This window comes from Boleophthalmus pectinirostris, unplaced genomic scaffold (genome assembly GCF_026225935.1).
Source record: "Boleophthalmus pectinirostris isolate CB_2022bp ecotype Guang Dong unplaced genomic scaffold, ASM2622593v1 HiC_scaffold_15, whole genome shotgun sequence".
NCBI classification, from domain to species: Eukaryota; Metazoa; Chordata; class Actinopteri; order Gobiiformes; family Gobiidae; genus Boleophthalmus; species Boleophthalmus pectinirostris.
In genome coordinates this window covers 1567820-1595004 of record NW_026571070.1, presented here as the reverse complement: position 1 = coordinate 1595004, position 27185 = coordinate 1567820, and the positions used below count along the sequence as shown (strand labels likewise).

The window sequence follows — 27185 nt, the reverse complement described above, 5'->3', positions numbered from 1 at the left end:
ACTAAATGCACCTGTGTGACACTCAGAGTGTGTGTGTGTGTGTGTGTGTGTGTGTGTGTGTGACTGTTAATATTGCTGTTTGTCTCTGTCCTGGTTCTGGTTCTGGTTCTGGTTCTGGTCTGACCCGGTTTCTTTCTCTCTTTCTCTGCTCCTGAAGGCGAAGTACCACGAGGACTTCGACCGGTCCCGTGGACGAGGCTCTGCGCTGGGATTGGACGAGCCGGGGATGGAACGCTACCACCGAGCCAATCAGATGATCGGGGAGGCGGGGTTTAGCCGAGGGACACACCCCCAGAGCGCCGACATGGACCGAAGACCCGGCGGCATCATCGTGGGTCAGTACCAGAGTCTAGAGGCCGGTCAGGACCGGAGTCTAGAGCTGAGTCAGGACCAGAGGTTAGAGCTGAGTCAGGACCAGAGTTTAATCATCACGGTTAAGTGGAGCATTGTGTCTCCACGGTAACCGCTCAACATCCTGCCGTACACATCCATGTAGCACTCCCCCAGCACAAAATATCAGTACAGAAAAACTTTATCCTGCAACTCGGTTCAATGTACAAACCAAACAGTCCTCATCAGAACATCTCCAGATGAATGTTTGTGACATGATGAAGTGATGTGGTGATGTGGTGATGTGGTGATGAAGTGATGAAGTGATGAAGTGATGATGATGAAGTGATGAGGTGATGAAGTGATGAGGTGATGAAGTGATGAGGTGATGAGTGATGAAGGTGATGAAGTGATGAGGTGATGATGGTGATGAGGTGATGAGGTGATGTGGTGATGTGGTGATGAAATGGTGAAGTGGCAGCAGAGTTTTGTTTTTCTTTAAACACTGAGTCTTTTGTCTCTGGACCTGAAGACCTGAAGGTTTGGAGAGCAGATCCAGGATCCATCTTTGACTTTGACCCAATGGAGGACAACATCCAGTCCAAGAGTCTGCGACGCATCTCCGGTACCAGGACTAGACCAGGACTAGACCAGGACTAAACCAGGACTAGACCAGGACTAGACCAGGACTAGACCAGGACTAAACCAGCACTAGACCAGGACTAGACCAGGACTAAACCAGGACTAAACCAGGATTAAACCAAGACTAAACTAGGACTGAACCAGGACTGCTCCAGGACTTGGTCTAAATCCCGGTTTGTGTGTCAGATCATGTGGAGCGCAGACAGACTCGTTCTTTGCCTCAGAGTCGAGCTCAGTCGGTGTCGTCTGAACTGTGGGACCAGAGCAGCGCCGACACCGGTACAAAACACCAGAGTGAAACACCAGAGTGAAACACCAGAGTGAAAACACGAGAGTGAAAACACGAGAGTGAAACACCAGAGTGAAAACACCAGAGTGAAACACCAGAGAGTGAAACACCAGAGAGTGAAACACCAGAGTGAAACACCAGAGTGAAACACCAGAGTGAAACACCGAGAGTGAAAACACCACAGAGTGAAAACACCAGAGTGAAAACACCAAAGTGAAAACACCAGAGTGAAACACCGAGAGTGAAAACAGAGTGAAAACACCACAGAGTGAAAACACCAGAGTGAAAACACGAGAGTGAAACACCGAGAGTGAAAACACCACAGAGTGAAAACACCAGAGTGAAAACACCAGAGTGAAACACCGAGAGTGAAAACACCACAGAGTGAAAACACCACAGAGTGAAAACACCAGAGTGAAACACCGAGAGTGAAAACACCACAGAGTGAAAACACCAGAGTGAAACACCAGAGTGAAAACACCAGAGTGAAACACCGAGAGTGAAAACACCACAGAGTGAAAACACCAGAGTGAAAACACCAGAGTGAAAACACCAGAGTGAAAACACCAGAGTGAAAACACCAGAGTGAAAACACCAGAGTGAAACACCAGAGTGAACCTCTATACACCTGTCACACCTGTCACACCTGTCCTGTACTAACCACACCTCCTTTGAGCTGAGGGACCAGAGCAAACACCATGTGTCTTTATATCTGTGGAACCCCTCAGTGGTCCAGGTCTAAACCAGGTCTAAACCAGGTCTAAACCAGGTCTAAACCAGGTCCATGTGTGTTCTAGTCTCTGTGTCTCGTTCTGATTCAGTTCCAGATGGTTCTAAACACTCTGAGGAAAGGTTCTGCTCTGTTCTGTCAGTGGGATATTGTGTTTTTTATTATTGATTCCTGCGAAAAATGAGGATCTAGTTTTGATTCTCGTTTAAATATTGATTAGTATCAGATTTTCAACAGCCCGAGTAAGAATGCATGTTTTATTTAACTGTTTTTGAGAACTGAAAACATCTTTAATGAATGAAATGTGAGATGTCAAGTCGTACTGTGGAACATGTCATTGAAACAAGCAGGTGGTGGAGACTTCAGTCACAAAAGCTCCATAATGAAATAAGTAATAAACCATAGTGCATCTTTAACTAACCTTTGGACACGTTTCACCCACGTTTTGAGTGACTCCCCACAGGACTGAAGGAGCACAGAGAGTGTCACTGTTGTAGCCCACAGCGCCCCCTGCAGTTCCTCTGTTCACCGCCTGTTTCTGTTTCAGCTCCCGTCCTGCCTGGGGCTTACCAGCAGGTGGCGCAGCAGCAGCAGCAGTACGGATACATGCACCAGACGAGTCTGTCCTCAGTGAGATCTGTCACCTCCCCCCCACACACCCCCAGCACGGTACGGAACCAGGACTGAACCGGGACTGGACCGGGACTGGACCGGGACTGGACCTGGACCGGGACTGGACCGGGACTAAAGGCCTATTCATTCTTCAGTAAAACATACGAACTTTGTTCTTGCACCCAGAGCCAAACAGAATGACGTCATGTTGTTGGTCCAGCTCCTGTTGTTCAGTTCTTGTGGTTTGTTCTTGACTCATCTGAGCAGAACTTTGTCCCACATCTTGGCTCTGATTGGTTGTTTATGTGTTTGTGGTTTATCTACTGGAGGAAACGATGAGAAAATACAAACATGTGAACGACACGACGCTCAATGACGACAAAGAGACAAACGGAAGAAATTCATGGAGGGAGATCGACGACATTTTAGACTCAAACTAAAATCAGTTTAGAAAAGTCTAGAGTAATGTCCAAAACAAGGCTGAGAAAAACAAAAGGCAGGTCACAAAAAAAAAGCAACGCGTCAAACAGAAGGAAGAGATTCATACTGATCTAATAGGCCAAAGTGAGACGTGTGTGAATGAACAGGACGTTACAATAAACAAGATCATCAGTTGGTGAATATCTTAAATGTTTGTGATAACAGCACCGGAGCGAGGGGGCGGGGCAGAGCGAGGGGGCGGGGCAGAGCGAGGGGGCGGGGCAGTTCTGCAGCAGAACATCTTGAAGTATTAAATGTCAGAGCCCAAACTGACTTTGTTCTTGTTCTTATCACCTCAAGAACAAAAAGAACCTTCTTATGTTCTCATGAAATATGACTAGACCTCAAAACAGAACTGAAACAGGACTGGACCAGAACTAAAACAGGACTGGACCAGGACTAAAACAGGACTGGACCAGGACTAAAACAGGACTGGACCAGGACTAAAACAGGACTGGACCAGGACTAAAACAGGACTGGATCAGCACTGACAGTGACTGACAGTTTATTTTGTATTTTATTATGTTTATTCTGTTCTGTTTTTCTTCTGGGTGTCTCCCTGTCGTTGGCGGCGGGTGTCTCCCTGTCGTTGGCGGCGGGTGTCTCCCTGTCGCGTCATCTGCGTCTCCCGTGGTCGCCGTGGCAGCGCGTGTACCGGGCGCTGTACGATTACGCCGCTCAGGACCACGACGAGGTTTCGTTTAAGGACGGCGACGTGATCGTGAACGCGCAGCACATCGACGAGGGCTGGATGTACGGAACCGTCCAGAGAACCGGCCAGTCCGGCATGCTCCCCGCCAACTACGTGCACCCCGCCCACTGAGGGACCACGCACACGCCGCCGCCCCCCCCCCTCCTCCCCGTGTGTCAGATGCCCTCCCCTCCTCCCCGTGTGTCAGATAAATCAGAGTATTAAATCTTTTGAACAGGGGAAGCTCCTCACAAAATCCTTCAAATCCAGACGGAGGATTTCAGAACGACGGGCCATTTGGACAGTTACTATAGCAACTAACAATTTAAAACAAATATTGTAAATTGTTGATGGGGGAAAAGTCTCAAAATGTCAAAATGCGGCCTGTTGTAAGAAGCTGATTCATGCAAAAACAGAAATGATCAGAAAAAAACATTTGTGGAGATTTGGTTAAAAAAAAAAACACGAGAGAACGAAACAAACACAAACTCATCAAATAATTAATCCATCGTTTAATATGTCACAATTTTATAACGAGAAAGTCTAATTTTTCTAGATTCTCCCTGATGAAACTCCCTGAATGTCGAGATCTTTAGCTGAAAACCGCATCCTTTTTCCAAATTTAACCTTCCTGTGACTGAAGTCCAGCGCCGAGGTGTGGACGTACAGCGCCCTCTGCTGGTCACACCCGGGCTTTTTCTTCACTGTGTTTAGTTTGAATCTGCTGTGAGTTTTCTTCTGTTCTGGACCCTCTGAGACGCTCGTGAACGCTCAGGTGGCAGGTTTTATGTTTTTTTGTTTGGCGATCGTCCTCGTGGTGAAGATTTATCACCGTTTTACTTCAGTTCAGAAATGTTTGTGGACAAAAACTGAAAAGAAAAGTACAAAAAATCCAGAAAGTGTGAGAGCTGGAAAACCGAATCCCTGACACTTTTCTGACGCTTAAAGCTGCACTGTGTAACTTTTCTGGTGGAGGCTCCGTCAAATGCTTTTTTTTTTTTTTCTCCATGGAGATGTCTAGAATGTTCCACAGTATAGAATTAAACCTTTCTAACGCGGGTCCAGGTCAGATCTGTGGAGAGGCGACCTCGCTCACAGTCACAATGTCTGTTTGTTTTTCGAGATATTTTTGAGCTCTAAAATCACCTGTAATTGAATAAATGTAAAGTCGAGCTGTTTAAAGTCACACTGTGGAACATTCCAGGCAGAGCAACGACGTCTCCATAGAAACAAGAAGCTGACGGACCATGAATCAAAAAGTTACACAGTGCAGCTTTACCTAAATAATAAAGCTGTGGTCTTTTTTTTTTAGTCTGATCAGAGCTTTTGTGTCGTTGAGGTTCGGTCCTTGTTTACCTCCCGGTTGCTCGGTAACAGTGATGACATCACCTGTGCGCACCTGCATCCAACAGGAAGTGACATCACAAACTTCACCACCAAAACCAAAAACGAGAGAAAATCTGGTAAAATGAGTTTTTGGCGAAACAGTCTGACCGGTCACATACCTGTCACGTGTGATGTCACCTGTCACGTGCACTGTCACGTCACGCGCTCACCTGTCACGTGCGCGCTCACCTGTCACGTGCGCGCTCACCTGTCACGTGCGCGCTCACCTGTCACGTGCGCGCTCACCTGTCACGTGCGCCCTGTGGAGGGTCGTGTTTTGTTTCTACTTAATCTTCACTTCTGTGTTTAAATAAAACCTGTTTGACCACCGAAAACGTCTGTGAGGTTTATCTGAGTCCTGGTTTAGTCCTGGTTTACTTCTGGTGTAGTCCTGGTTTAGTCCTGGTTTAGTTCTGGTTTAGTTCTGGTGTAGTCCTGGTTTAGTCCTGGTTTAGTCCTGGTTTAGTTCTGGTTTAGTTCTGGTGTAGTCCTGGTTTAGTCCTGGTTTAGTTCTGGTGTAGTCCTGGTTTAGTCCTGGTTTAGTTCTGGTGTAGTCCTGGTTTAGTCCTGGTTTAGTTCTGGTGTAGTCCTGGTTTAGTTCTGGTGTAGTCCTGGTTTAGTTCTGGTGTAGTCCTGGTTTAGTTCTGGTTTGATCCTGGTTTCCACCGGGAGGAGGCTGGTCTGGGAACACCTCGAGGTCCCCCTGGAGGAGCTGGAGGAAGTGTCTGGGGTGAAGGAAGTCTGGGAGTCCCTGTTTAGACTGATGCCCCCGAGACCAAGATTTGGTGACAAATTGGTTTAGACTGAGTTTCTAAAGCATCAGTTAAATCCTGGTTTAGTCCTGGTTTAGCCCTGGTTTAGTTCTGGTTTAATCCTGGATTAGTCCTGGTTTAGTCCTGGTTTAGTCCTGGTCTAGTCCCGGTGTGGACTCATCGGGAGTTGAACCTTCACCTTCTCCTCCGGGTTTTTTTGGGCTCGTGTCTCTTTAAGACGCCCCCCCCTCCTCCTCCTCCTCCTCCTCCTCGCGCTCGGAGCTATGGCGGCCGCGCGGGACCAGGACGTGTTTTTGGGCTTTGACTTCAGCACGCAGCAGGTAAACTCACCTGCCACTCACCTGCCACTCACCTGTGCGTCAGGTGCTCCGCTCCACACGCGCGTTTACGCACGAGCTGCGCGCTGAGCCTCTGCGCACGCGGAGCACGCGCTCAGATTGTGCAGCGCGAGAATAAAAGTCACAGCTCCGAGTCAAGTCCGGACTTTGGACTTTTAGACCAGAAAAAAAACAAACAACTGTGACAAGTTTGAGTTTAAAACCGAAGAAAACGGAAAATAAACAAGAAAAGAGTCAAAAGCAACGAAAAAAAATAAAAATAAAAAATACGATAAAAGTGGGAACGAAATATTCAACTTTACTTTAGTCCTGGTTCAGTCCTGGTTTAGTTCTGGTTTAGTCCCGGTTCAGTTCTGATTTAGTCCCTCTTTAGTCCTGGTCCAGGTTTAGTTCCACTTTAGTTCTGGTCTAGTCCTCCTTTAGACCTGGTCCTGGTTTAGTCCTTGTGTAGTCCTTTTAACTCAGGTCAATTTCTGCTTTAGTCCAGGTCTTATTATAGTTAAATTCTACATAAGTCCTGATCTAGTCCTGGTCTGATCCTGGTCTAGACCTGGTCTAGTCCTGGTCTAGTCCTCGTGTAGTCCTCGTCTGATCCTGGCCCTGGTCTCAGTTGAAGGTTCTGGCCCTGGACTCGAAGCTGCAGGTTCTTCTTGAGGATCATGTCCAGTTCGACTCGGACCTTCCTGAGTTCAGGTGAGTCTCACCTGTAAGGGGGCGGGGCCTGGGGGAATACTGCGCTGTGATTGGCCCGTGCTGCTGTCAATCAAACACAGAGAACTTCACTGTCAAATTAAATCCAGATAAAAGAAAAAACGAGTTTTATTTGTTTATTTCCTTGACAAATATCAACTCCTCGCCGCTGTTGTCCGCGTTCTGTGGGAGCGAGATGAACAGCAGCAGGTTTAGTCCGGAACAATCACCGCAGTTTATAATATTAGTGTGAGGAGGTCGGAACTGAAATAAACAATATAAATGTTCGTGTTGCTTTGGTTTTCTGTTACTGCAGATTAACTTTAATTGTCCATGAACATAAAAACAGAAATTACACTTAAGTACAATATTCTTTTCTGTTCTTTCCACTCTGTAATAACAGTTTAAGTTTCCATCGTTCTTGGTTAATAAAACCGTAATTATTAATGAATAATGTTTATTGCATCAAATTTACTGTTTATTCTAAATTCAAAAATATGACATAAAATGATTTAAATCCATCAGGAAAACATAACTGGTGACTTTTATAACTTTACCTTTTATTTTTAACTGTATCAAAACTTTACATTTTCAGAAAATAATAAAACGGTGTAATGAAAATAACAATAAACACAAAGTTTGGCTGAATTGAGGCAAAATATCAAAGTCTAAACTAAAGGCTAATGGGAGTTAGCCTAGCGCGCTAATCAAACTTTTTAATTGAAATATTAAAACAGTAAATGTCTTTAACTCGCGACTGTTACAACAACATTTATACTTTTATGACTTGATGTGAGTCAGTGTTTTAGTTGGTGGGACAATTCTGACCTGAAATAAACAAAATAAAACAGAAACATTAGTTTTTGTTTCTGCAGATTAACCGGAAACAGAAACCAGAGCCAAACCGTCTCCGCGCGCGCGTGCTGCCATCTGCCGGACAAAACTGGAATTACATCTGTTCATCTCAAAATAAAAACACCGCGATTTTTAATTTATAAAATGACATGACATTAAATAAAAACATGAAATAAAAACATGAAATAAAAACAGTGTGAGTTCACATTGTGACGTCACTGCTCTGTCTGAACCTCTGTGACTCTCACACTTGAATCTACTTTTATTTTAACACAATCTGACTCACCTGGACCTGGAGGTCACCCAGGTGGGCACCTGGACATGGACAGGTGAGCAGGTCTGAGTTTAACACAGAGTTGTCACAGTGTTGTTTTGTGGTCAGGACTCAGGGCGGCGTCCACCTGCACGAAGATCGACTCACAGTCACCTCCCCGGTCCTGATGTGGGTCCAGGTCAGACACAAACACACAAAAACACACAAACAAACACACACACAACAAACACACAAACAAACAAACAAAAACAAACAAACAACAAACAAACAAACACACAAAACAAACAAAAACACACAAACAAAAACACAAAACAACACAAACAAACAAACAAACACACAAACACACACACAAACAAACACATTAAAAACAAAAACAAACTGTACATTTTTATTTTTAATGTCTCAGGTTTGAACTTTTACTGTACGAGACTCAGAAACACTCTTCCTCTTCATCCCTCCATCTCTCTTTCTCTCTTTTCTTCTCCTCTCTCTCCCTCTCTCCCTCTCTCTCTCTCTCTCTCTCTCTCTTTCTCTCTTTCTTTCTCTCCTTTTTCTCTCCGTCTGTTTCTGTTTCAGGCTCTGGACAAACTGTTGAACAAAATGAAATCTTCGGGATTTGACTTTTCCAGAGTGAGAGCTCTGTCAGGCAGCGGACAGGTACCTGCTCTAGTCTCTAGTCCTGCTCTAGTCCTGCTCTAGTCCTGCTCTAGACCTGCTCTAGACCTGCTCTAGTCCTGCTCTAGTCCTGCTCTAGACCTGCTCTAGACCTGCTCTAGTCCTGCTCTAGTCCTGCTCTAGACCTGCTCTAGTCTGCTCTAGTCCTGCTCTAGTCCTGCTCTAGTCCTGCTCTAGACCTGCTCTAGTCCTGCTCTAGACCTGCTCTAGACCTGCTCTAGTCTCTGCTCTAGTCCTGCTCTCTAGTCCTGCTCTAGTCCTGCTCTAGTCCTGCTCTAGTCCTGCTCTCTAGACCTGCTCTAGACCTGCTCTAGACCTGCTCTAGTCCTACCTGCTCTAGTCCTGCTCTAGACCTGCTCTAGTCCTGCTCTAGTCCTGCTCTAGTCTGCTCTAGTCCTGCTCTAGTCCTGCTCTAGTCCTGCTCTAGTCCTGCTCTAGACCTGCTCTAGTCCTGCTCTAGTCCTGCTCTAGTCCTGCTCTAGTCCTGCTCTAGTCCTGCTCTAGTCCTGCTCTAGTCCTGCTCTAGTCCTGCTCTAGTCCTGCTCTAGTCCTGCTCTAGTCCTGCTCTAGTCCTGCTCTAGTCCTGCTCTAGTCCTGCTCTAGTCCTGCTCTAGTCCTGCTCTAGACCTGCTCTAGACCTGCTCTAGTCCTGCTCTAGTCCTGCTCTAGTCCTGTCCTGGTTTAGTGCTGATTCAGTCCTGGTTTAGTCCAGGTTTAGTCCTGGTTTAGTCCTGGTTTAGTCCAGGTTTAGTCCTGGTTCAGTCCTGCTTTAGTCCTGCTTTAGTCCTGCTTTAGTCCTGGTTTAGTCCTGGTTTAGTCCTGGTTTAGTCCTGCTTTAGTCCTTTAGTCCTGGTTTAGTCCAGGTTTAGTCCTGGTTTAGTTAGTCCTGGTTTAGTCCTGTTTAGTCCTGTTTAGTCCTGGTTAGTCCTGCTTTAGTCCTGTTTAGTCCTGTTTAGTCCTGGTTTAGTCCTGTTTAGTCCTTAGTCCTGCTTTAGTCCTGTTTAGTCCTGGTTTAGTCCAGTTTAGTCCTGGTTTAGTCCAGGTTTAGTCCTGTTTAGTCCTGGTTTAGTCCTGTTTAGTCCTGGTTTAGTCCTGGTTTAGTCCTGTTTAGTCCTTTTAGTCCTGGTTTAGTCCTGTTTAGTCCAGGTTTAGTCCTGGTTTAGTCCTGGTTCAGTCCTGGTCTGAGTCTGTGTGTTTTGCTCCTGCAGCAGCACGGCAGTGTGTTCTGGAGGAAAGGATCCGCTGAGACCCTCAAGAGTCTGGACCCGGACTTGGAACTGTCCCAGATCCTCAAGGTTTGAATCAAAACCCTGCTTTAGTCCTGGTTGAGTCCTGGTTTAGTCCTGGTTGAGTCCTGGTCTGGTCCTGGTTGAGTCCTGGCCTGGTCCTGGTCTGGTCCTGGTCTGGTCCTGGTCTGGTCCTGGTCTGGTCCTGGTCTGGTCCTGGTCTGGTCCTGGTCCTGAGTCCTGGTCCTGGTCCTGGTCCTGGTCCTGGTCTGGTCCTGGTCTGGTCCTGGTCCTGAGTCTGGTCCTGGTCCTGAGTCCTGGTCTGGTCCTGGTTGAGTCCTGGTCTGGTCCTGGTCCTGGTCCTGGTCCTGGTCTGGTCCTGGTCCTGGTCCTGGTCTGAGTCCTGGTCTGGTCCTGGTCCCTGGTCTGGTCAGTCCTGGTCTGGTCCTGGTCCTGGTCCTGGTCCTGGTCCTGGTCCTGGTCTGGTCCTGGTCTGGTCCTGAGTCCTGGTCTGGTCCTGGTCCTGGTCTGGTCCTGGTCCTGGTCCTGGTCCTGGTCCTGGTCCTGGTCCTGGTCCTGGTCTGGTCTGGTCTGGTCCTGGTCCTGGTCTGGTCCTGGTCTGGTCCTGAGTCCTGGTCTGGTCCTGGTCCTGGTCCTGGTCTGGTCTGGTCTGGTCTGGTCTGGTCCTGGTCTGGTCCTGGTCTGGTCCTGGTCTGGTCCTGGTCTGGTCTGGTCTGGTCTGGTCTGGTCTGGTCTGGTCTGGTCTGGTCTGGTCTGGTCCTGGTCTGGTCCTGGTCTGGTCTGGTCTGGTCTGGTCTGGTCTGGTCTGGTCTGGTCTGGTCTGGTCTGGTCTGGTCTCTGGTCTGGTCTCTGGTCTGGTCCTGGTCTGGTCCTGGTCTGGTCTCTTCTCGTGCATTTTGAACATTTTGAACATTCTCTGTTTTTGCTTTGACTCTTTAACTTTGTGTAAAAACATAAACTTGGACTTTTGTGTTTTTCTGAACATAAATGATCCAGAGTTTGGATCAGAGTCTGAGCTCGTTCCTCCAGAGTCTCCAAAGCTCCTCCAGATCTCAGAGAATCCACCGTGCAGTAGAAGGTTCTGTCTGCAGACCTCCGTGTTTTTTGTCTCGTTCTCTCGTGTTCTGACGTTGTTCCTCGTCACAAACCTGTCTGAAGTCTCACGAGGTTTTAGACTCATCCATGTAGGTTTGAGTAATCTAGCGATCTCACTTTGGCTTACAGTGAGCAGTACGAATCTGTACGAGGCTCCGCCCACAAATCTACGTCCCTGATGCTCCCACACGACAATTCTCCACAAATACACAAAAACATCAGACAAAACTGTTCACAGGGACTGGACAGACCTGGTTTAGTCCTTTTTATGGTCTGGTTTGGATCTAGTATGAAGCTGGATTGGCTCAGACCTGGTTTGGGTCTGGTTTAAGTCCCGGTTTAGTCCCGATGAAGACTTGGTGTAGTCCTGGTTTAGTCCTTCTCAGACCTGCTTCATGTGCCATTGCTTAATTAAGTTTAGAGCCACTTAAACCCAGATCTGGTCCCGGTTTAGTCCAGTTTAAAACCTGGTTTAGTCCTGATTTCTTGGCCTAGTCTTGATTCAGTCTCAAAATTCTGCTCTTTGAACTGGAACCAAAAATCGTGAGAACTTGACCTGATTTCAGCGTCACTGTTGGACAGTTCCTTTTAAAGCTGATTTTAAGATTTGATTGTTTGTTTTGAAGCTTTGAAAGTTCTGGCCCCGTGTTTCGTCTCAGACCTGAGCCAGAGCCAGAGCCAGAGTCAGAGCCACAGTCAGAGCCAGAGAGCCACAGAGCCAGAGCCACAGCCAGAGTCAGAGTCAGAGCAGAAGAGCCAGAGCCAGAGCCACAGCCAGAGCCACAGTCAGAGCCACAGCCAGAGCCACAGCCAGAGCCAGAGAGCCACAGCCACAGCCAGAGTCAGAGTCAGAGCCAGAGCCAGAGTCCAGAGCCAGAGTCAGAGCCAGAGCCAGAGCCAGAGTCAGAGCCACAGCCAGAGCCACAGTCAGAGCCACAGTCAGAGCCACAGTCAGAGCCACAGAGCCAGAGCCAGAGCCAGAGTCAGAGCCAGAGCAGAGCCAGAGCCAGAGCCAGAGCCAGAGTCAGAGTCAGAGCCAGAGTCAGAGCCAGAGTCAGAGCCAGAGTCAGAGCCACAGTCAGAGCCACAGAGCCACAGTCAGAGCCACAGTCAGAGCACAGAGCAGAGCCAGAGCCAGAGCCAGAGCCACAGCCAGAGTCAGAGCCAGAGTCAGAGCCAGAGCAGAGCAGTCAGCCAGAGCCAGAGCCAGAGCCAGAGCCAGAGCCACAGCCAGAGCCAGAGCCAGAGCCAGAGTCAGAGCCACAGTCAGAGCCACAGTCAGAGTCAGAGCCAGTCAGAGCCAGAGTCAGAGCCAGAGCCAGAGTCACAGCCAGAGCCACAGCCAGAGCCAGAGTCAGAGCCAGAGTCAGAGCCAGTCAGAGCCACAGTCAGAGTCACAGTCAGAGTCACAGTCAGAGTCACAGTCAGAGCCACAGCCAGAGCCACAGTCAGAGCAGAGCCACAGTCAGTCAGAGCAGAGCCAGAGTCAGAGCCACCAGAGCCAGAGTCAGAGCCAGAGTCAGAGCCAGAGTCAGAGCCAGAGTCAGAGCCACAGTCAGAGCAGTCACAGTCAGAGTCACAGTCAGAGTCACAGTCAGAGTCACAGTCAGAGCCACAGTCAGAGCCACAGTCAGAGCCACAGTGACAGTCAGAGTCAGGTCTGTGGAGAGGAGGACGTGTGTTTTTCATTGCAGTAAAACAACCAAACTGAAAATAATCACGACCTGATTTTGTGTGAGTTTGTTTGGATAAAGTTCCACACTGTGACTTTACCACAGTGTTTCTCAAACTCTGAGTCGAGACCCTCAGGTCACGACAGGGTTTTTTTTGGGTCTCGTCTCGATCTGAATGTGAGTCTGAGATGTTCACTGTGACTCGTGGATCTTTTCACTGCTGCTTCAGGGTTTTTCACTGATTCAAACTTGAGTAAAACTAAATGTTCAGAGACTCGATCAGTCAACAACAAAACCTCCTCATGAATCTTCAGTCCAACTTTATTTTGTGATTTACCAACAACGTCTGTGGACTTGGGTCGTGAAGGTTTTGGTTCGGTTGTTTTATTCGTACCTGTGGGTCAATTTGTTTCACAGATTTGAAGCTCGTCCCACATTTCACATTTCACTCGTCCACATCCGTCCGTCCATTTTCTTCTGTTCATCCGGGGTCGGGTCGAGGGGGCAGCACATGATCAACAAAAAACACAAGGACAAAAGTGTTCCAGAACGACTTTGTTCCATAAACAATTAGTTCAATTCATCATCACACTTGGATAAAATCACAATCAATATTAAAGAATCCAAGACAAATGTACTAAAATTGATAAATAAATAGATTACAATTTATTCAAAAGTACAAGAGTGACTGGAACGAAGCTCCTTTTAAAATGATTCATTCTAGATGTTGGGACTAAAAGCCTCAGACCAGAGAGAAGAAACTGAAACTCTGAGTTTATTGGATGTTTCACGTCTTTTCTAAAACTCTGACTGTCCTGAGTCCAGCGTCTCTGAGGAGGAACAATCCCCAAACTCGACCGTTTCACTGATTCTGGGAGTTAGAACAAAAATGTGTCTGTTTGCTGCAGATGTTCTGATTGGTGTGATCTGACTGGAAAAAGGATCAAAACTAAAACACGATGGATTCCAGGCAACTCCAAAAAATTAGAAAAAGTAAAAAATCGCACAAGGAAAACTATAGTTAAAAGGCTTTTATTTGAATGACCAAAGTCGACGTGTTTCGACTTTAACTGGTCTTTATCAGAGCCTAATTAAAACAGAACCTGGGCGTGGCCTTCAAATAAAACACATCAGTCAATAGTAAAGACTCTTGATTAAACCAGTTAAGGTCGAAACACGTCAACTTTGGCCATTCAAATAAAAGCCTTTTAACTATAGTTTTCCTTGTGTGATTTTTCTATTTTTTTGGAGTTGCCTGGAGTCTGTTGTGTTTTGATTCAGGGAGTTGTTGTTTTTAGCAGAAACTCTCCAAACCACGAGACCAGTGAAAAACCTTAAAGGATAGTTCAGGTTTGACATGAGTCTGTGTGTCGTCCCCGTCAGCAGTTTGGTGCATCTACACTGACTTTACCTCCGACAGCGTCCGGTGAGTCCAGATCCTGGTCGGTTTTGGTGCTGAGGAAAGTAGTTCAGCAAGTTGTCTGGGGACAGAATAATAAAGTGTTTTTCTTCTCAAAACAATATGTGTTCAAAAGAGTGACACATTTGCACCACAAAACCTCCGTCCTCTAAAAAGTCAGACCTCATAATCACTTGGTGCTATTTTCTCTCCGTTCGTATCACTGCGCCTGTTTCACTTTGTTAACTGCTCATAATGTTAACGACAACATGTCTGACTGTGACACCGATGATGAAGAAACTGATTTTAGCACAGAGCCAATGGGAGATCTTTTTGAACCCGAATATACTAATGTGAGACCAGGCAGAGAGAGAAGAGGCGAACATTCTGAGCAGTTAAAGTGAACCAGGCGCGGCTGTCACCTGGCGGCCGCGCACAGTGATACGTACGGAGAGAAAATAGCACCAAGTGATTATGAGGTGTGACTTTTTAGAGGACGGAGGTTTTGTGGTGCAAATGTGTCACTCTTTTGAACACATATTGTTTTGAGAAGAAAAACACTTTATTATTCTGTCCCCAGACAACTTGCTGAACTACTTTCCTCAGCACCAAAACCGACCAGGATCTGGACTCACCGGACGCTGTCGGAGGTAAAGTCAGTGTAGATGCACCAAACTGCTGACGGGGACGACACACAGACTCATGTCAAAAAAACCTGAACTGTCCCTTTAAATCTGATTCTGATTTGTGACTTTTAAACTATGGGAGCCCAGAAGAAAAACTGTGTGTTTGTGTGTGTGTGTGTGTGTGTGTGTGTGTGTGTGTGTGTGTGTGTGTGTGTGTGTGTGTCTGTGTGTGTGTGTGTGTGTGTGTGTGTGTGTGTGTGTGTGTGTGTGTGTGTGAGCTCCAGACGTCTGATTCTCTGCACAGTTTCACTTTCACTTTGAGTTTCTCATGTTTCAGACTCCAGCTGCAGCCCTCCCCCCCCCGTTCACATGTGCACATTTACATGTGTATGCACGACCTCTGACCCTTGACCCCAACAGGCACCAGGGGCCGATGCAAATGAGACACAAGAGAGAGAGAGAAAGAAAGAGAGAAAGAAAGAAAGAAAGAGAGAAAGAAAGAGAGGGGGAGAAGACAGAGGACGGATGGAGAGACAGAGGGGGAGGACAGACGGGGGGAGGGAGGAGGACAGGAGGAGGGGGAGTGTTTTGTTTAGGATCAGACGCAGAGGTCAGAGGTCGCCGAGGCCTTTGCACACGTCCCTCTGAGGACCCTGAGAATCAGACGTTTCTATTTTCACCCCAAACACAAAAGCGTCGCCACGGAGACGAAATCGTTATTTATATTTTAAACTCCAGAATCTGAACGTCCAGAACGAACACACACGAAGAGGGACCTGACACACACGAGAAGGGACCTGACACACACGAGAAGGGACCTGACACACACGAGAAGGGACCTGACACACACGAGAAGGGACCTGACACACACGAGAAGGGACCTGACACACACGAGAAGGGACCTGACACACACGAGAAGGGACCTGACACACACGAGAAGGGACCTGACACACACGAGGAGGGGACCTGACACACACAGGAGGGACCTGACACACACAGGAGGGACCTGACACACACAGGAGGGACCTGACACACACGTGACACACACGAAGGGGGACACTGACACACACGAGGAGGGACCTGACACACACACCTGAGAAGGGACCTGACACACACGAGAAGGGACCTGACACACACGAGGAGACACACACGGGACCTGACACACACAGGAGGGACCTGACACACACGAGGAGGGACCTGACACACACGAGGAGGGACCTGACACACACAGGAGGGGACCTGACACACACACCTGAGAGGGGACCTGACACACACAGAGGGACCTGGGACCTGACAGAGGGACCTGACACACACAGAGGGGACCTGACACACACAGGGACACACACAGGGGGGACCTGACACACACAGGGGGACCTGACACACACAGGGGGGACCTGACACACACACCTGACACACACGGGGGGACCTGACACACACAGGGGGGACCTGACACACACACACACACACAGGGGGACCTGACACACACAGGGGGACCTGACACACACAGGGGGGACCTGACACACACACGGGGGGACCTGACACACACGGGGGGACCTGACACACACGGGGGGACCTGACACACACAGGGGGACCTGACACACACAGGGGGACCTGACACACACGGGGGGAGGGCGTTTGTTGAACTGGATTGTTTCAGATTTTGTTTTTAGTTTAGATTTGGTTCCAGGATCAGAATCTGTGAAACTGTCAGTTTTATTCATTCATCCTCCTCACTTTTCTCTCTGTCTCCCTCCTCCCTCTCTCCTCATCTCCTCTCCTCTTTTCTTTCTTTTTCTCCTCTCCATCCTCTCCCCTCCTCTTTCCCCTCCTCCTCTCCTTTCTTTTCCTCTCTCTGTCCTCTTCCTCTGTTTCCTCTCCTTCTCTCTGTCCTCCTGTTCCCTCTCCTCTTTTCTTTCTCTGTCCTCTTCTCTTTCCCTCCACTGTTTCCTTTCCTCTCGCCTCCTCTTCTCCTCCATCCTCTCATTCATCCTCTTTCCTCCTCTCTTTTCTCTCCTCTCTGTCCTGTCCTCTCTCCTCTTTTCTCTGTCTCGCCTCTTTTCTTTCCTCTCTCCATCCTCCCTCTTTCCTCCCCCTCTTTCCTCTCTCCTCTCCATCCTCTTCCTCTGTTTCCTCCTCCCTCCTCTCGTCTCCTCGTTGGTTTCCTCTCTCCTCTTGTCTCTCCTCCTCCGCTCTCTCTATCCTCCCTCTCTCTTTCCTCTCCTCTCTCTCCTCCTCCTCTCCTCCTCTCCTCCTCTCCCTCCTCCTCCTCTTCCTCCTCTTCTCCTCGTCTTGGTGTGTTTTGGAGCTGAACTTTGTGCGAGTCTCTCTGGACTTTTTAATTGAGAATCTGTAAATGTCAGATTCAGACCGAGGTTCGTTAGGTCTGAGCGTCGCCACGGCAACAAGGCCCGCCCCCCCGCGCATACCAACGACCTCATGAATATTAACAAGGGGCTAGGAGACGAGGTGAGGAGGGAGGAGACGAGGTGAAGGAGGGAGGAGACGAAGTGAAGGAGGCGAGGTGCGGAGGGAGGAGACGAGGTGAAGGAGGGAGGAGACGAAGTGAAGGAGGCGAGGTGAGGAGGGAGGAGACGAGGTGAAGGAGACGAGGTGAAGGAGACGAGGTGAAGGAGACGAGGTGAAGGAGGCGAGGTGAAGGAGGCGAGTTGAAGGAGGCGAGGTGAAGGAGGCGAGTTGAAGGAGGTGAGGTAAAGGAGGTGAGGTGGGAGGAGATGAGGTGAAGGACGAGGTGAAGGAGACGAGGTGAAGGAGATGAGGTGAAGGAGGTGAGGTGAAGGAGGTGAGGTGAAGGAGGCGAGGTGGGAGGAGACGAGGTGAAGGAGGCGAGGTGAAGGAGACGGAGGTGAGGAGGGAGGAGACGGAGGTTAGGAGGGAGGAGACGAGTTGAGGAGGGAGGAGGCGAGGTGAGGAGGGAGGGAGGAGAGGTGAGGTGAGGAGGAGTGAGGAGGGAGGAGGGAGGAGGAGGAGGGAGGGAGGAGGAGGGAGGTGAGGTGAAGGAGGCGAGTTGAGGAGGGAGGAGGCGAGGTGAGGAGGGAGGAGACGAGGTGAGGAGGGAGGAGACGGAGGTGAGGAGGGAGGAGACGAGGTGAAGGAGGGAGGAGGCGAGGTGAAGGAGGGAGGAGACGAGGTGAGGTGGAGGAGGCGAGTTGAGGAGGGAGGAGGCGAAGTGAGGAGGGAGGAGACAAGGTGAGGAGGGAGGATATGAGGTGAGGAGGTAGGATATGAGGTGAGGAGGTAGAGGTGTGAGGTGAGGAGGTAGGATATGAGGTGAGGAGGTAGGATATGAGGTGAGGAGGTAGGAGGAGGATATGAGGTGAGGAGGAGGATATGAGGTGAGGAGGAGGATATGAGGTGAGGAGGCGAAGTGAGGAGGTAGGATATGAGGTGAGGAGGTAGGATAGAGGTGAGGGGAGAGGTGAGGAGGTAGGATAGGATGAGTGAGGAGGTGAGGTGAGGAGGTAGGAGGATAGATGAGGAGGTGATATGAGGTGAGGAGGGAGGATATGAGGTGAGGAGGGAGGATATGAGGTGAGGAGGTAGAGGTGAGGAGGAGAGAGGTGAGGAGGTGAGTGAGGAGGTAAGATATGAGGTGAGGAGGCGAGGTGAGGAGGTAGGATATGAGGTGAGGAGGTAGGATATGAGGTGAGGAGGTAGGATATGAGGTGAAGAGGTAGGATATGAGGTGAGGAGGTAGGATATGAGGTGAGGAGGTGAGGAGACCCTGTAGTGAAACTCCTCCTCTGCTTCAACATGATTGGTCCAATCTCTGGCCCACCACCTGTCGGTCCCTGTTGCACCTGCCAGAGCCAAGATGAATCCCTCTGGACGTGGGTCCTGGTCTTGGTCTGGGTCTTGGTCCTGGTCTTGGTCTGGGTCTCGGTCTGGGTCTCGGTCTGGGTCTCGGTCTGGGTCTCGGTCTCGGTCTGGGTCTGGTCCTGGTCTTGGTCCTGGTCTTGGTCTGGACGTCTGTGAGTTAAACCCTCCTCTAACTCTCCTCACTGTCTGTCTGTGTGTTTTTTGTGTGTGGCAGGTGCGGGTGCGGTCGGGGCAGGTGCGGTCCTGGCGGAGACTCGGGAGTGCGTGTTCTACAACGTGAACTTCGAGCTGGAGCAGACGAACCGCAGCGGCGTGGAGCGCTGCGACGGCGAGGAGGACAAACGCTCGCACTGCTACGCCTCCTGGAGGAACAACACCGGGAACATCGAACTCGTCAAGAAAGGATGCTGGCTCGACGACTTCAACTGCTACGACAGGTGAGGCGACAGGTGAGGGCGGGAGCGGGCTACGACAGGTGAGGGCAGGAGCGGGCGGGTGGGGGCTACGACAGGTGAGGGCGGGGGCTACGACAGGTGAGGGCGGGGGCTACGACAGGTGAGGGCGGGGGCAGGAGCAGGCAGGAAGTGGGAGGAGACAAGAGGAGACAGGCGATGTTTCAGACAGGAGTGTGTGTGTTTATTGTGTGTGTAGTGTGTGTTTCAGACAGGAGTGTGTGTGTGTTGTGTGTTTATTGTGTGTGTTGTGTGTTTCAGACAGGAGTGTGTGTGTGTTGTGTGTTTATTGTGTGTGTTGTGTGTTTATTGTGTGTGTGTGTGTGTGTGTTTCAGACAGGAGTGTGTGTGTGTTGTGTGTTTATTGTGTGTGTTGTGTTTTTCAGACAGGAGTGTGTGTGTGTGTTGTGTGTGTTATTGTGTGTGTTTGTGTGTTTTCAGACAGGAGTGTGTGTGTGTGTTGTTGTGTGTTATTGTGTGTGTGTTGTGTGTTTCAGACAGGAGTGTGTGTGTGTTGTGTGTTTATTGTGTGTGTTGTGTGTTTCAGACAGGAGTGTGTGTGTGTTGTGTGTTTACTGTGTGTGTTGTGTGTTTCAGACAGGAGTGTGTGTGTGTTGTGTGTTTGTGTGTTTCAGACAGGAGTGTGTGTGTGTTGTGTGTTTATTGTGTGTGTGTTGTGTGTGTGTGTGTTTGTGTGTGTGTGTGTGTGTTTCAGACAGGAGTGTGTGTGTGTTGTGTGTTTATTGTGTGTGTGTTGTGTGTGTTTCAGACAGGAGTGTGTGTGTGTGTGTGTGTGTTATTGTGTGTGTTGTGTGTGTTTCAGACAGGAGTGTGTGTGTGTGTTGTGTGTTTATTGTGTGTGTTGTGTGTTTCAGACAGGAGTGTGTGTGTGTGTTGTGTGTTTCAGACAGGAGTGTGTGTGTGTTGTGTGTTTATGTGTGTGTTGTGTGTGTTTCAGACAGGAGTGTGTGTGTGTTGTGTGTTTATGTGTGTGTTGTGTGTTTCAGACAGGAGTGTGTGTGTGTTGTGTGTTTATTGTGTGTGTTGTGTGTTTCAGACAGGAGTGTGTGTGTGTTGTGTGTTTATTGTGTGTGTGTTGTGTGTTTATTGTGTGTGTTGTGTGTTTAGACAGGAGTTGTGTGTGTTTGTGTGTTGTGTGTTTATTGTGTGTGTGTTGTGTGTTTATTGTGTGTGTTGTGTGTTTCAGACAGGAGTGTGTGTGTGTGTTGTGTGTTTATTGTGTGTGTGTTGTGTGTTTCAGACAGGAGTGTGTGTGTGTTGTGTGTTTATTGTGTGTGTTGTGTGTTTCAGACAGGAGTGTGTGTGTGTTGTGTGTTTATTGTGTGTGTGTTGTGTGTTTCAGACAGGAGTGTGTGTGTGTTGTGTGTTTATTGTGTGTGTGTTGTGTGTTTCAGACAGGAGTGTGTGTGTGTTGTGTGTTTATTGTGTGTGTTGTGTGTTTCAGACAGGAGTGTGTGTGTGTTGTGTGTTTATTGTGTGTGTGTTGTGTGTTTCAGACAGGAGTGTGTGTGTGTTGTGTGTGTGTGTGTGTTTTGTGTGTGTTGTTGTTTCAGACAGGAGTGTGTGTGTGTGTTGTTTATTGTGTGTGTTGTGTGTTTCAGACAGTGTGTGTGTGTTGTGTGTTTATTGTGTGTGTTGTGTGTTTCAGACAGGAGTGTGTGTGTGTGTGTGTGTGTTTATTGTGTGTGTGTTGTGTGTTTATTGTGTGTGTTGTGTGTTTCAGACAGGAGTGTGTAGCGACTGAAGATTCTCCTCAGGTTTTCTTTTGCTGCTGTGAAGGAAACTTCTGCAACGAGAAGTTCACCCACCTCCCCGACCCGCCCAGCCCACGTGAGTCCCACACAGTCCGGGTTTAGTCCGGGTTTAGTCCGGGTTCAGTTCAGTCCTGGTCCTGGTCCTGGTCCTGACTGTAGTGTGTGTGTGTGTGTGTGTGTGTGTTGTGCGTTTGTGTTTCAGCTCGTCCTGCGTCGGTGGGGCTGCTCAAGTTGTTGTTGTTGTGTTTGGTTCCGGTTCTGCTGCTCTGTGTGGTTCTGCTCACGGCCGTGTGGATGTACCGACACCGAAAACCCCCCTACGGACACGTGGACGTCATGGAGGTACACAACACACAACAACACACAACACCACCACAACAACACACAACAACACACACAGACACACAACAACCACACAAACAACACACAAACAACAACACACCAACACCGAAAACCCCCCTACGGACACGTGGACGTCATGGAGGTACACAACAACACAACAACACACAACCACACACAACACACACAACAACACACAACACACACACACACACAACACAACACACACAACAACGCACAACAAACACACTACACACAACACACAAACACACACAACACAACACAACACACACAACAACACAACACACACACACACACAACACACAAACAACACAACAACAACAACAACAACAACAACACAACAACACACACAACACACACAACAACACACAACAACGCACAACAACACACACACACACAACACACACACAACACAACACAACAACACAACGACACACAACAACACAACAACAACGCACAACACCACCACAACAACACACAACAACACACACAGACACACAACAAACACACAAACAACACACAACAACGCACACAGACACACAACAACACAACAACACACAACAACAACGCACAACAACACCACAACAACACACAACAACACAACTACACACAACAACACAACAACAACACACAACACACACACAACACAACAACACACACAGACAACAAACACAACAAACACACAAACAACACACAACAATGCACACAGACACACAACAACACAACAACAACGCACAACAACACCACAACAACACACAACACAACTACACACAACACAACAACACACAACAACACAACTACACACAACACAACAACACACAACAACACAACTACACACAACTACACACAACACCACCACACAAAAGCACACAACACAACCACACACAGACACCGAAACCCCCCCATTATTTAATCATTTCCATTTGAAATAATTTAAATGTAAACTTATGCCCCGCCCCCAGGATCCGGCCCCGCCCCCCTCGCCGCTGCTCGGACTCAAACCGCTGCAGTTACTGGAGGTGAAGGCCAGGGGGCGCTTCGGCTGCGTGTGGAGAGCCCAGATGATCAACGAGTACGTGGCCGTCAAGATCTTCCCCATCCAGGTCAGTGCGCTGGGTTTAGGTCCTGGTTTAGGTCCTGGTTTAGGTCCTGGTTTAGTCTTTGTTTATGCCCTATTTTGACCTAGTTTAGTCCAAGTTTAGTCCTGCTCTAGTCCTGCTCTAGTCCTGCTCTAGTCCTGCTCTAGTCCACGTTTAGTCCTGATTTTAAACCAGCTTTAGTCTCTGTTGTGTCCTGGTCTAAGTCTGATCTAAATCCTGGTCTTGGTGTAAGCCTGGTCTAATCCTGGTCTTTACTTTGGTCTCTTCTCTGGTCGAGCCCTGGTCTTTGTCTGGTCTAACCCTGGTCTTTGTCTGGTCTAAACCCGGTCTAAACCCTGGTCTTTGTCTGGTCTTTCTTCAGAACAAAGCCTCGTGGGAGAACGAGCATCAGATCTTCTCGACTCCGGGTCTGAGACACGAGAACATCCTGAGGTTTGTGGGAGCAGAGAGACGAGGAGGCCCCCTGGACGCAGAACTCTGGCTCATCACCGAGTTTCACCAGCGGGTACGAAGCTCCTCCCACCAGACCTCCTCTCCTCCTCCTGCTCCTCCTGCTCCTCCTGCTCACACACAACACCTCCTCTCACTCCTGCTCCTCCTCCTGCTCCTCACACCAGACCTCCTCCTGCTCTGGTCCACTGAGGAGGAGCAGGAGCAGGAGGAGATTGTAAAATGACTCCTGGATGGGCTCCACACTGCCCCCTACTGTCCCTAGTGTCTGTTTCACCTGTCTCACCTGCCTCACCTGTCTCACCTGTCTCACCTGTCTCACCTGTCTCACCTGTCTCTCCTGCCTCACCTGCCTCACCTGCCTCACCTGTCTCACCTGTCTCACCTGCCTCACCTGCCTCACCTGTCTCACCTGCCTCACCTGCCTCACCTGCCTCACCTGTCTCACCTGTCCCCCTGTCTGTCCTCAGGGTTCTCTGTGTGACTTCTTAAAGGGGAGTGTGGTGAGTTGGTCTGAGTTGTGCGTCATCGCTGAGTCCATGTCCCGAGGTCTCGCCTTCCTCCACGAAGACCTGCCCCGGACCAAGGACGGACCCAAACCCGCCATCGCCCACAGGTCAGAGGGGACTGGGTTTAGTCCTGGTTTAGTCCTGCTTTAGCACTTTAAATCCTGCTTTAGTAATGTTGGTTCCTAGTTGTGTTTTGTTTCATTCACATGTTTGTTGATTATGAGTCTGTCTACATCTTCAAAACTCCAAACACTCTGTTCCACCTTGTGATGTCATGAAGTGTAGTTTAACAGTAAGTGAACAGCTCCTTTTCCCTTTAGTTCAGTTAAGATCGACATTTCCAGGTTTAAAATAATCCAAATGATTCTAGTGAAGGTGTGTGGAGTTTAGAAACACAGCGGAGGACTTCCTGTATCACAACATGATGACGTCACAAGGTGGAACAGAGTGTTTATAGTTTGAGAGAAGAACTCTAAACATGTGTGAATGAAACAAAACAACTCCAGATCTGTTTGTGACAAAGAAATAACATAAGAACAGTTTAGTCCTGGTTCAGTCCTGGTTCAGTCCTGGTCTAGTCCTGGTCTAGTCCTGGTCTAGTCCTGGTCTAGTCCTGGTCTAGTCCTGGTCTTTTGTGCTCAGTGTGCGTTGTGTTTTCAGGGACTTTAAGAGTAAGAACGTGATGCTGCGCTCGGACCTCACCGCTGTGATCGGAGACTTCGGTTTGGCGGTTCTGTTTGAGCCCGGGATTCCTCCTGGAGAAACGCACGGACAGGTGAGCGGAACGCCGCCGCAGACGCACCGACTCGGACTTTTACGTTCTCACACGGCTCCTGTGGTGTTGGTGTGCGCAGGTGGGCACGCGGCGGTACATGGCCCCGGAGGTTCTGGAAGGAGCCATAAACTTCCAGAGAGACTCGTTCCTCAGAATCGACATGTACGCGCTCGGCCTCGTGCTGTGGGAGCTCGTGTCCCGCTGCAAGGCCGCCGACGGTAGGAATACAAACATGTCTGCTCACATAAAAGGACTACAAACATGTCTGCTCGCATACAGGACTACAAACATGTCTGCTCACGTACAGGACTACAAACATGTCTGCTCACGTACAGGACTACAAACATGTCTGCCCATGTACAGGACTACAAACATGTCTCCCCACGTACAGGACTACAAACATGTCTGCTCATATATAGGACTACAAACATGTCTGCTCATATACAGGACTACAAACATGTCTGCCCACGTACAGGACTACAAACATGTCTGACCTCATAAAAGGACTACAAACATGTCTGACCTCATAAAAGGACTACAAACATGTCTGCTCACATACAGGACTACAAACATGTCTGACCTCATGTACAGGACTACAAACGTGTCTGACCTCATGTACAGGACTACAAACATGTCTGACCTCATGTACAGGACTACAAACGTGTCTGACCTCATGTACAGGACTACAAACATGTCTGACCTCATAAAAGGACAACAAGCATGTCTGCCCACGTACAGGACTACAAACATGTCTGACCTCATAAAAAGACTACAAACATGTCTGCCCACGTACAGGACTACAAACATGTCTGACCTCATAAAAGGACTACAAACATGTATGACCTCATAAAAGGACTACAAACATGTCTGACCTCACATACAGGACTACAAACATGTCTGACCTCATGTACAGGACTACAAACGTGTCTGACCTCATGTACAGGACTACAAACATGTCTGACCTCATGTACAGGACTACAAACATGTCTGACCTCATAAAAGGACAACAAGCATGTCTGCCCACGTACAGGACTACAAACATGTCTGACCTCATAAAAGGACTACAAACATGTCTGCCCACGTACAGGACTACAAACATGTCTGACCTCATAAAAGGACTACAAACATGTCTGCCCACGTACAGGACTACAAACATGTCTGACCTCATAAAAGGACTACAAACATGCCTGCCCATGTACTGGACTATAAACATGTCTGCTCACATAAAGACTACAAACCTCCAGGCTCACATAAGAACTACAAATATGTCTTCTCGGTTACGTAAATAGAAACTACCCAACAACTTGTAACATCAGCAGAAAACATGACGAGACAAGACCTACCCAAGAGGACGGGAGGGCATCTGACACACAGCCTGGTCTCACCCTGGTCTCTGGTCTCTAGTCCTAACCCTGGTCTTGGTCTGGTTCTGTGCAGGTCCTGTGGACGAGTACCTGCTCCCGTTTGAGGAGGAGGTGGGGCAGCATCCGTCTCTGGAGGATCTTCAGGAGATCGTGGTCCACAAGAAACTCAGACCAGCCTTCAAAGAGCAGTGGCTCAAACACACGGTGAGTCCTGGTTTAGTCCTGGTTTAGTCCTGGTTTAGTCCTGCTTTAGTCCTGGTTTAGTCCTAGTTTAGACCTGACTTACACCTGGTCTTGTCCTGGTCTAATTGTGGTCTAGTCCTGGTCTAGTCCTGCTTTAGACCTGGTTTAGTCCTGCTGGTCTCTGGTCCTAGGGTCTGGCGCAGTTGTGTGAGACAGTGGAGGAGTGCAGGTTTAGTCTTGGTTTAGTTCTGGTTTAGTTTTGGTCTAGTCCTGGTCTAGTCCTGGTCTAGTCCTGGTCTAGTCCTGGTCTAGTCCTGGTCTAGTCCCGGTCTAGTCCCGGTCTAGTCCCGGTCTAGTCCCGGTCTAGTCCTGGTCTAAACCCGGTCTCTGGTCCTAGGGTCTGGCACAGCTGTGTGAGACAGTGGAGGAGTGCAGGTTTAGTCTTGGTTTAGTTCTGGTTTAGTTTTGGTCTAGTCCTGGTCTAGTCCTGGTCTAGACCCGGTCTAGTCCCGGTCTAAACCCGGTCTCTGGTCCTAGGGTCTGGCGCAGCTGTGTGAGACGGTGGAGGAGTGCTGGGACCACGACGCCGAGGCTCGTCTTTCCGCCGGATGCGTCGAGGAGCGAATCTGCCAGATCCGCGTCACTTCCTGTTCAGACCACGCCCCCCTGCTCGTCTCCACGGTGACCAACAACGACCTCCCGCCCAAAGAGTCCAGTATATGAACCCGAACGAGATTACGGCGCGATTTTTAAACACATTTCTGATTTTTATTTTTGAAGAAAACTCATCAGCTACAACTTCAACATGTTTCTCAGAGGATTTTTACATTTTCAACCATTTTCAGAACATTTCAGCCAAAATGCACACTCACACTGACCAGAGTTTATCTTGTTTTTATCAAATTCAAACTCTAAATTGTATATATTTTTTTAATTCGTAGAATTAATTGTTTTATTTATTCCAAAATTACAGAAGTAGTTTTAGCTTCTTTTTTTTTTTTTAAATACTAGACACTTTTTCTGCATTCAAGCCTCAATGAATTTTGTAAATAGATTTGAATACGACTAGATGATAATTTTATTGAAAGAGACTGAAGATTGAAATGGATTGAATATTTTAAACCAGATGCCCTTCCTTTAGTCAACTTTGAGTTTTTGGCCTGAGCTTAAAACTTAAAATGTCGTAGCAAATTAATTCATATTATTTTAATGAAATTCATTTTATTGGTAGATTTGTGTAGGTCCTTGATACTTTGCAGTGACGTCGCGCTGGGGGAGTTCTGCGTGCGTGTCTATGGCAGAATGTTGACACTGAGGACACATTGAGAGAGTCCAGGCCGGTCCCTGTTTCTCCAGGACGGTCCCAGTCCTGAAACCTGACGGGATCAGACGAACTCAGAGAGAATGTGACTGTCCTGACTCACACATTTTTTAAATCACGCACTCGTTTCACTATTTTATTATTTTAAAAAATGGTTCCAAGTCCCAGTTTTTGATTTTGAAAACCCCGGTCGCCTGCACACGAACAAACACTGCCAGAAAGATTTCAAATACCATATTCTGCGCACTAGAGGG

General features: G+C 48.5%; 2 protein-coding genes across 2 annotated transcripts in view; both read left to right on the top strand.

Annotated features, from left to right (window-relative positions):
- LOC110166939 (nebulette-like) overlaps positions 1-5495 on the top strand; it is a 42306-nt gene extending 36811 nt beyond the window's left edge. Inside the window, exons 38-41 of the mRNA XM_055151211.1 lie at positions 27-31; positions 113-335; positions 2539-2660; positions 3730-5495. Of these exons, the coding sequence (XP_055007186.1) occupies positions 27-31; positions 113-335; positions 2539-2660; positions 3730-3906 (527 nt within the window). The 3' untranslated portion in view covers positions 3907-5495. The remainder of the gene's footprint in view (positions 1-26; positions 32-112; positions 336-2538; positions 2661-3729) is intronic.
- Positions 5496-6189: 694 nt separating this feature from the next.
- On the top strand, positions 6190-26482 carry LOC110166938 (activin receptor type-2B-like). The gene is made up of 16 exons (XM_055151210.1): positions 6190-6253; positions 6882-6964; positions 8199-8268; positions 8667-8747; positions 9974-10060; positions 11009-11090; positions 18857-19079; positions 20839-20945; positions 21072-21211; positions 22192-22332; positions 22691-22834; positions 23250-23395; positions 23949-24063; positions 24143-24281; positions 25501-25631; positions 26148-26482. Exons 1-16 carry the CDS (start codon positions 6197-6199, stop codon positions 26331-26333), a joined length of 1932 nt encoding a protein of 643 aa, XP_055007185.1. The 5' UTR covers positions 6190-6196; the 3' UTR covers positions 26334-26482.
- Positions 26483-27185: the final 703 nt, after the last annotated feature.